The 9,209-nt window shown below is 45.7% G+C and overlaps 1 protein-coding gene across 1 annotated transcript in view; it reads right to left on the bottom strand.

Moving 5' to 3' along the window:
- Nucleotides 1–629: 629 nt before the first annotated feature.
- Nucleotides 630–9,209, bottom strand: part of saga (S-antigen; retina and pineal gland (arrestin) a) — a 9,537-nt gene continuing 957 nt past the window's right edge. The window contains exons 2-16 of the mRNA XM_034614257.1: nt 8,023–8,101; nt 7,383–7,443; nt 6,834–6,878; nt 6,124–6,323; nt 5,656–5,715; nt 5,500–5,567; nt 5,217–5,352; nt 4,695–4,779; nt 4,542–4,614; nt 3,981–4,118; nt 3,812–3,889; nt 2,809–2,823; nt 2,188–2,240; nt 2,080–2,089; nt 630–1,133 (exon numbers count right to left, since the gene is read on the bottom strand). Coding sequence (XP_034470148.1) covers nt 1,010–1,133; nt 2,080–2,089; nt 2,188–2,240; nt 2,809–2,823; nt 3,812–3,889; nt 3,981–4,118; nt 4,542–4,614; nt 4,695–4,779; nt 5,217–5,352; nt 5,500–5,567; nt 5,656–5,715; nt 6,124–6,323; nt 6,834–6,878; nt 7,383–7,443; nt 8,023–8,070 — 1,194 coding nt within the window. The 5' untranslated portion in view covers nt 8,071–8,101 and the 3' untranslated portion in view covers nt 630–1,009. The remainder of the gene's footprint in view (nt 1,134–2,079; nt 2,090–2,187; nt 2,241–2,808; nt 2,824–3,811; nt 3,890–3,980; nt 4,119–4,541; nt 4,615–4,694; nt 4,780–5,216; nt 5,353–5,499; nt 5,568–5,655; nt 5,716–6,123; nt 6,324–6,833; nt 6,879–7,382; nt 7,444–8,022; nt 8,102–9,209) is intronic.

Genomic DNA, 9,209 nt, shown 5'->3' with positions numbered 1-9,209 from the left:
TCAGAAGCTACAGCTCTGATGGACAGCCACATGAGGACGAGCAGTTACTTGAAAACAGTCACATTTGGATCTCACAGTTTTCGCAGCGGGTCGATCCAGACGACTCACAGACGATCTGTTTTAAGCTTGTGTTTGTTTTCATCTGGTTTTGCAGAAACACTGGCACATGTAATGATTTGTTAACATCCTACTGAGCCAAAATGGCTGCCGTGGTGGTTCAGACTGTAAAGAAAGATGGACGACACATAACCACTTCCTCCCACTCTCCAGTAATGAAGCTAAAATATCCCAGATACGAACCAGAGCCTGAAATCAGGAGGATGGAGGAAAACCAGCTGAGACTGACTTGATACCACGGCTCCACTCCGCGATCACGACTGCACAGACGCTGACTGCAAAGGACGCCATCACCACAAGATGGCAGCGTTCTCATCTGAGATATTTTGATATCTTTGATATTTCTGGAGGAAGTGGAGACGTGTCGTCCATCTTTATTTACAGTCGTGTCTCAAAAATCAACCAGTGGCGAGTTCGCTGCTGCACATCCCATGAACTCTCTGTACATCAAGTGACCCCCCCCCCCCCCCAACGGCATTACCTCAAGAAAGAGCGGCCGATGCGAGGACGGATCAATCAGCTTTATTGTCACACAGCTCACATAGTCGCACAGAGCATCATACAAATGTTTCTGCAGGAAATCTCAAGCAATCAGCAGCAGTTCTACAGTGAAACTGTCGAGTCGAGGAAACTACAGTCAACTCGTTACTTCAGGTCTGAACATTTACAGATTTAGCTCCTGAGGACGTTTCTAAAAGCACAAATTCACTTCACTCTTTTCATTGCAGACTTCAGGGCACGTTTGAAAGCAGCTGTCGTGGGACTGAAACATGAGGAATAAAGGTATGGCCCTTTCATTTAGCTGCATCTTATTCTAGCAAAATCTTTGAAGCGACTCAAACTCCCAGCTGCCCATGTTTCAGCCGTCGTCACCCGGTCCACTCCCTCTCCTCTATTTCTCTTTGGGCGCCATGTCGTCGCCACCTGACACATTTCCATCTTCATCCTCATCGTCGATCATCCCCTTCAGGTAGGAACGCTTGAACTCCTGGAACACCATCTCCTCCTCCATCTCACTGCAGACAACAGCAGTGACAACAGACTGAGTCCAGACTGGCCTCACAACTTCAACTATGTTGTCATGTTTTAATGTCTTTAAAATATAAGTAAAGGAAAAGGTGTAGGTTTAACTTTTTGGGTTCGTTTGAACAAAATGAGAAACAATGATGACGTCTCTGACACGATGTCGATCAGTTTGTAGCCAACTCAGACTTAATGTTCAGTAAACAATAAATATGTCAGACCTGACAGAAAACTACAATAACCAAGATGCATTCTGGCAATAAGCATCCAGTCACAGAGCTCAATCAGCACTATGTGACTGAGCAACAGCGCCCCCTGCAGACACACGTGGGGATTCATTCTGCTGGGTTCTGTTTCCGAGCGATGACGTGGTTTTCATGTGTAGAAAAAACAAAGCGATTCAACGTGTTGAGTCGTCCCACTGAACTGAAACACTACCGAACGCTGGATATTACCCATGATCCTCTGCTTCCTGAACCAGAACAGCTGCTGCCGTGAATTTATGCTCAACGTTAGATACGTGTGGAAACAGACGGAGCCTTCTGTCCGTACTCTGCCTTCATTGTGACTGTATTTGTGCTCGTTTTCTGAAAACTTTCAAATACAAAATACAGACGAAATGGAGCAGTACCGCAGGAAACCAGAAGGGCAGCTAATCGAGAAGATGACAAGACACGAGGGATAAACTTCTACGATGGCAGAACATTTTGAGGATGGTTGATAGATGAGTCAAGTTCAACCTGAGCAGAGTTCTGACGGAAAGGAAGAGAGGTGATGAAACAAAACCCAGCAGAGGAGAGCTGATACTGCTGATGCAGACAAAGGGATGAGAACAGCAGCTAATAGAGGAATAAAAAAAGAGCTGATGAAGTGATAGAAGATCCAGGAACACGATCCCGTCCCTGAGCGACCTGGACACAAGGACATTTACGAACTTACCTCTCCTTCACTGTTGGCAGCAGTAGAGGGGAAGAGGGGAAGGTTGAAACGTGATGTTTTATCATGTGTGAATAAATCCGTCACCTGGTTTAAACGACTGTGACTCACCTGCATCAGGTTTAGGATGCATCAGTTTAAAGGGAACCTCCAGACCCACCTCACTGCAACACAAACCAACACAGTCTCAGGCAGAGACCTGAGCATTTATATCATTTAAAGGAGACATGATTGTCTTCTACTCTTTTCTGTCCTCTCGTGTTTGGAGGTCGTTTCCGTCTGTGTTTGCAGGATTGACTTTGGGAGGTAGAAGGTTTCTTCTTTTAATTTCAACATTTTCTCTGATTTCTGATCCGACATATTCAGGGAGCTAATATCTTGGGGTCTGTTGGGCCTTGACGGAGCTGTGAGCTCGAGTGAGTGACGTTCTGTCTGTGCTGGTAAAAGTGTAAAAAAAGAGGCTGAAAAGAGAAGCTGCAGCAATGGACAATCATAACACTTAATTATCAACATGAAGATGAACAGAATACGTCTCCTTTAAACTTTCAAGACAACTACAGGTCACCTGATACAGGACTGAGAGTTGCTTTTATTACATAATATATTTAATTAGTGGTTAAGATACCAAAGCAGACTCGTGGACGTTCAGTCTGTTTAGAGGACAGAACATCGACCATCTTTCTTTGTTGCTGTGAGTCGCTGCTATTAATAAAAAAGTGGACATGAACTCACCTTGATCCCATCATCCTGTGGTGGAGACAAAGACCAACGTCAGAACAGCAGAAACAGTTTCATATGAATTCACATAACGCAAATAAAGAACTTTAGCTTCTCAATGAAAAGTAAACAAAGAGACATTTACCATTAAGTGGAAGAATTACATTTGAACAGACACGAGATTTTAAAGATATGTTTCTAAATGTTTGTAAACAGGTGGTAAACTCAGAAAACGACACTAAATGTTCACTAAAACGTTTTCCACCAATAAAAGGCTCAAGTTGTTATTCTGGGTCTTTGCTGAGATTCTAGAATCGTTCCTCCTCTGCTGGTTTCCTCTCCCTCTGTCCATTCATACACTCCTCAAACAAGTTGGGACGACCGGTGAAGTTGAATTAATGAACCCATTATCGACACTGTCCACGTCAGACAAAGATTCAGCCACGACACTTCTTCCCAGTAAAATCCAAACTCTCTCGCGCTCACGTTTCCACCTCCGTCTTCCTGCAACAACCCCAGTCACGAGACTTGAGAGTGAGACGCCTGTTAGGTGAGATAGATGTGATGGTGCCAGACTCAGCGAAGTCACAATTTGAGCTTTTTATTGGTGAAACAAAGACGTTTCAGTGAATATATTGTGGACTGTTGCAGTTGCCCCATAAGATCACATTGCAGCCACTGCCGTCTTGTCGTGGCTGCTGGAGGAAGCTGGACCGACACCAACAGTTTTCATAAAAAACGTTGGTTTACACACTATTGGTTGAAAAACATCCGAATTAGAGACGACATTCTTCCACTGACAGAGCAGCGTTTAGTGACATCATTCTCTTGATTGTGAAGTTTCACAGTTTGCTCCACAAACAAAATGATAACAGACAGACGGCGTGTTCACGACATCAACCTGCATTTCATGACGAGTAAATAGAACACACACACACACACACACACACACACACACACACACACACACACACACACACACACACACACACACACACACACACACACACACACTGACCCTCCGACGATGAGCTTCACCATGACTCTGTATGAAACCATGATTCCCAGAACCTCCTTCAACACGCCCTCCTTGACACTGAAAGAGAAGAAGACGACCACGTTTGCAGAAACTTCTGGATCCATCACACACAACATGTCTTCTGTGTGGACGCTGATTGTTCCCTCACATGCTGGACGATGCCAGGTTGGTGTCTTCGTGCTTCAGTTTACCGTCCAGAGCGATGCCCCTCCGCTCCCTGTTGTTGGCCAGCAGGGGCAGCAGCGTGTAGGTTTTCTGCAGGGTCGCCCCGGCAGACACCGAGTCCCTGAGACACGGAGACAGTTACACATTCAACTTTTGACAGAAAAAAGGCGAATTTTCAAATATTTGAGAGCAGGCACATGGTTTAGAGTGAGAGCATAAAACATCTGAACGTGAACGGTCCTGCTCTCAAACTGATGCTCTGGAATAAAGAGACAGAAAAAACCCTCACAGACATTTTCACAAGGAGAACAAGAGTCGGAGCCTCTTTGTCTGACAGTTTAACAGTCAGACTGTTTCCTTGACTGTCTGAGTGAATATTTGTGCTAAGTTTCCCTCTCGGTTCTTGAGATATCGTGTTCGTATGGATAAGATGGACGACCTGTAAACTCGAAGCCTCCGGCCACTAGGTGTCGCCAGTGTAGAGCCATTAAAACGACACCTCTCTTTATTAATTCTGGAGAATGCTGTGCGTGCTGACCATTACCCAAACTCCTCGATGGCCACAGATTTGACGTAGCTGTCATTGGAGTACAGGACCACATTGGAGACCTGATCCACTGGGGAGGACAAGAGGAGACATTCAGTCCAGTTCCTGCTTCATGACATGTGACACATCTCAAAGGGGCGTCACGTTTACCAGAGACGATGATGTTCTTGATGTTTTTGCTGGAGTTGTTTGTGACGCCGACGTGCACCTTGATGCATTCACCATGGTAGTACATCTGGAAACAGGATGTGAGGTCAGAGTGAGTGAAAATCCAAAATGGAAGAAGTTCTGCTCCTGTTTACAAACATCTTGATGATGAGCTGATGAAAGTCGTCTTTTAAACGAACACTCGGAGAAATGAAAGAGTTTAAACCAAAGGATGTAACAGGAAACACGTGATGCTTCTGAATCACAAACTGTAAATAGGTCTCCACTTCCTCCCACTATCTAGAAAAGAAGCTAAAATATCCTGAATAAAAACGCTGCCATGTTGCACATTTAGAGCCCGAGTGTGTGCAGCGATCAGGGACTGTCAATCAAGACGTCTCAGCCTGTTTTTATATCATCAAATAACAAATCAAAAATCAGTGCAATGACCTAAAATGACAAAAAACATATTTCACAAACCTGCTGAATATAAGTTGATGATTTTAGATTTTAACGTGACCTCACCTCTTTGTCCAGACTGGCCTTGACATGCAGCGGTTTGTCAGACATGACAAAATCCCTGGTGGTTTCAACAGAGGGCGCCACTCCTTCGCTCTCTGGGGCAAACTGCACCTTCCTGAGCATCAGCTTCACCGAGCTCCTGTTGGACAGATTAAATATGAAACTGATTTCTGAGTTTCTGCTCTGACTCAGTGATGAGTGACCGCCCTGCAGGTTCTTCTTCCTCGTTATTAAAACGTTGATACAAACCTCCATATTCTTGCAGGACGGACGAGCTCAGACTCACCGTTTGCGAACTTTAGTGTCCTGGCTCTCCGCGCTGAACGCCTTGATCTCAAACTCCACGGCACATTGCTGCAGGCCGAGAGAAAAGAGGCGTCACCGTCATGTGGTCACTTCATACATAGCAGCTGCTGGTTTGAATCCTGAGTCGGTTTCTTACCTTGCCGACGTCATGTGGCGTCGGCTGCATAGCCACTGAGCAAGGCAGGTTGTCAGGAAACTGTGAAAACAAAAACACATCAGTCGGTCTGTGTTTATTTCCACCGTGATCATTTCCCTAATACGCACAATGAGACACACATCACTTTAAAGATAAAAACTGACAAATAATACTGATCATTAAGTTTGTGCTGAACAGGAAGACAGCACTTCAGAATAAAAGCCTTCATGCTTGTACTGAAGTTTGAGCTGAATGCAGACTTTACCTCCCTCACATCATCCTTCATCAACATTCAGATAATCGTGGTGATTTGATCATTAGATCAAACAGCAAAGAGAAATGTGGATTGGAACTATTTACTTATTTAAAACGAGATCACAATTTGACAACTTGACCCTTTCCCCTTGGGGATGGAGGAACAGCGGTTTGAAGAGGAGGTTGGTGAGGCCGTTCCACCGCCGCTCTCACCTCGAAGAAGAAGGGGTAGGCGTTGTCTCCCAGCTTGCGCAGCAGTCGGGCCTGTGACTTGGTGTGGATTCCCTTCTCGCGGTCCTGCAGGGGCGGGTACACCTGGCGGGTCGCCAGGTACAGCTCCCTGCGGAAGGCGATTCCCATCACATCCATGTCATCTCTGCCGTACCGAAAGGTGCAAGACAGGGTGACGAACACTGGAGGGCAGAAGAGAAACAGGGGGCTCCAACCAAAGGTTTTAATAATTGCACACAAATGTTGTTTCATGTTGAGTTTGCAGGTTTTTTTTAACCTACTCTCAATTGGTCAAAGTTGAACTCATTTCTATTTCTATTCTTTTATAAAAATGACTTTAGGCTGCGAATAAGACTTGACAGAGTTCTCTGTGAAAGATGTAAATTATCCAATAATCTCTGATATCGAGAACCGTTCATCTCATCAGCTTCACACTCGTCATGAGTTCAGTGAAGTTCACTGGTAAATTTGGTTTGATTTGGACACGTGATACGTTCAACGTGAACAAACTTGCTGCCAAGCAGCTGCTGGAACTCAGCACGTTCACGACAGTCAGCTACATGAAGGACACGGCCCAGGGTTCCATTGGTTCACTGAACATCACAGGAACAAATCGTCACATTGACAGAGAGTGAGTCTGAGTCTGTTCAGGTCTGTGTCCTGAGCCCGGATCAATGTGTTTGGCCGCTGACCTTTTCTCCCCTGCAGGGCCTCGGGATCAGTGAGGATGACGCCATCTAGTGGTGGAAAGAATAGTCAAAGCTCTTAAGGAAATTAAAAATGAAAACAGGACGTCCAAGATAAATTCAAAATGGCTCCTGGTGCTTCTTCATGCAGTCTGTGACATCATCAGAGCCAAATACATATTAAAAACATGTTGTATATAAACTGTATATAGTCAACGTAGGACCCAACTGTTTGTAAAATTCATATCATCAGTATTTAACATACTTATATCGGATTAAAAAGTGTGTGAATCAGGGGAACAAAAAACAAGCACGGGAAGCTGTGTGTGTGTGTGTGTGTGCGTGTGTGTGTGCGTGTGTGCGCGTGTGTGAGTGTGTGTGTGTGTTTGATGCATGGAATCATCATGAGTCCATGCATGTTTTTTTTAACTTTTTAGCAACGTGTCGTTAATTCACCTTCAACACAAGAGAACACTGAACCAACAATCACAGTCCATTGCTGTGATTGTTGGTTCAGTGTCCTGCTGGTGGATGATGGGTGTGTTTGAAACTCACCCACAGGATCCACTGAGTCCACACGGTCCACAAAGTCTCTTGTCCCCATGTACACTCCGACCTGAGGAGGACAACTGACACTTAGAAAATCTGACATTCATGATATTTGTGCATCTTCGTGAAATCAATCGTCCAACAACCTGAATCACTTCAGAAGAAAATCCACATGGATCCATAGAACAAACAGAAAACCACTGAACGCAGTGAAGAGTTGATGCGTTTACGTCCTCAACGACTTTTACAGACGGAAACTATTCATCATCTATTAAACTTGTCACACAGGTCGATTTCTGCAGAGCTGCTGCAGAAAGAGACATCTATCAAACACACACACACACAGACACACACACACACACACACACACACACACACACACACACACACACACACACACACACACACACACACACACACACACACACACACACACACAGCAGAGTGAGCTGTAATCTGACATAAAGCCGTCAGTCACACACGTGTCTGGGTGGCGCTCACGTCGTCGTGACTTTGCGCCGACCTCCGGAGGATCAGTCAGACGAACAGAAGCTGCTTTATACAGCGAGGAGGGAAGTTTGGACAAATCGCCCGTTTCTCACGACCTGACGCTGCAGCAGCTGAAGTGATTTCATCTGTCACTCACCGACTTGTCTTTGCAGATCTTCTTGAAAACAACATTCCTTGGACTCATGTTGGTGCAGATGGACGTGAGTCAGCAGAGCCTGAGAGCGAGACACAGAAGACGAATGTCTGTCAAAAGTCAAGTTTCGTCTCTCGGGATCTGAGTCACATGGTTTATAAACGTTATTGTTAGGTCTTGATCCTGGAGACTAACGAGAGACACAACTGCTGCATCTGAAACTGAAGGAGAACAAATAAAGAGCTCCTGAGATTCCTTGACTCCAACAGTCGAACCAAACAGTCTCCAAATCACCTCTGACGTTTGTTACGCCACCTGAAGGCCACCGGAGACTGGGATAGGGAGGGTGGGGCTATTCCTGTTGGGTGTAAAGTACAACTTCACCACTAGGTGTCGCTGCACTGAACACTGAAATCTGACTGTGCGCTCTTTAACGTTAATGAAGGAGAAGAGGAGGTGAACAGGTGGTGAAGGAGAAGAGGAGGTGAACAGGTGATGAGGGAGAAGAGGAGGTGAACAGGTGGTGAAGGAGAAGAGGAGGTGAACAGGTGGTGAAGGAGAAGAGGAGGTGAACAGGTGATGAGGGAGAAGAGGAGGTGAACAGGTGGTGAAGGAGAAGAGGAGGTGAACAGGTGGTGAAGGAGAAGAGGAGGTGAACAGGTGATGAGGGAGAAGAGGAGGTGAACAGGTGATGAAGGAGAAGAGGAGGTGAACAGGTGATGAAGGAGAAGAGGAGGTGAACAGGTGATGAGGGAGAAGAGGAGGTGAACAGGTGATGAAGGAGAAGAGGAGGTGAACAGGTGGTGAAGGAGAAGAGGAGGTGAACAGGTGATGAAGGAGAAGAGGAGGTGAACAGGTGATGAAGCAGAAGAGGAGGTGAACAGGTGATGAAGGAGAAGAGGAGGTGAACAGGTGATGAAGGAGAAGAGGAGGTGAATAGGTGATGAAGGAGAAGAGGAGGTGAACAGGTGATGAAGGAGAAGAGGAGGTGAACAGGTGGTGAAGGAGAAGAGGAGGTGAACAGGTGATGAAGGAGAAGAGGAGGTGAACAGGTGATGAAGCAGAAGAGGAGGTGAACAGGTGATGAAGGAGAAGAGGAGGTGAACAGGTGATGAAGGAGAAGAGGAGGTGAACAGGTGATGAGGGAGAAGAGGAGGTGAACAGGTGATGAAGGAGAAGAGGAGGTGAAC

This window comes from Hippoglossus hippoglossus, chromosome 17 (assembly GCF_009819705.1).
Source record: "Hippoglossus hippoglossus isolate fHipHip1 chromosome 17, fHipHip1.pri, whole genome shotgun sequence".
In the NCBI taxonomy this organism is placed as follows: domain Eukaryota; kingdom Metazoa; phylum Chordata; class Actinopteri; order Pleuronectiformes; family Pleuronectidae; genus Hippoglossus; species Hippoglossus hippoglossus.
This window is presented reverse-complemented; position numbering and strand designations above follow the sequence as displayed.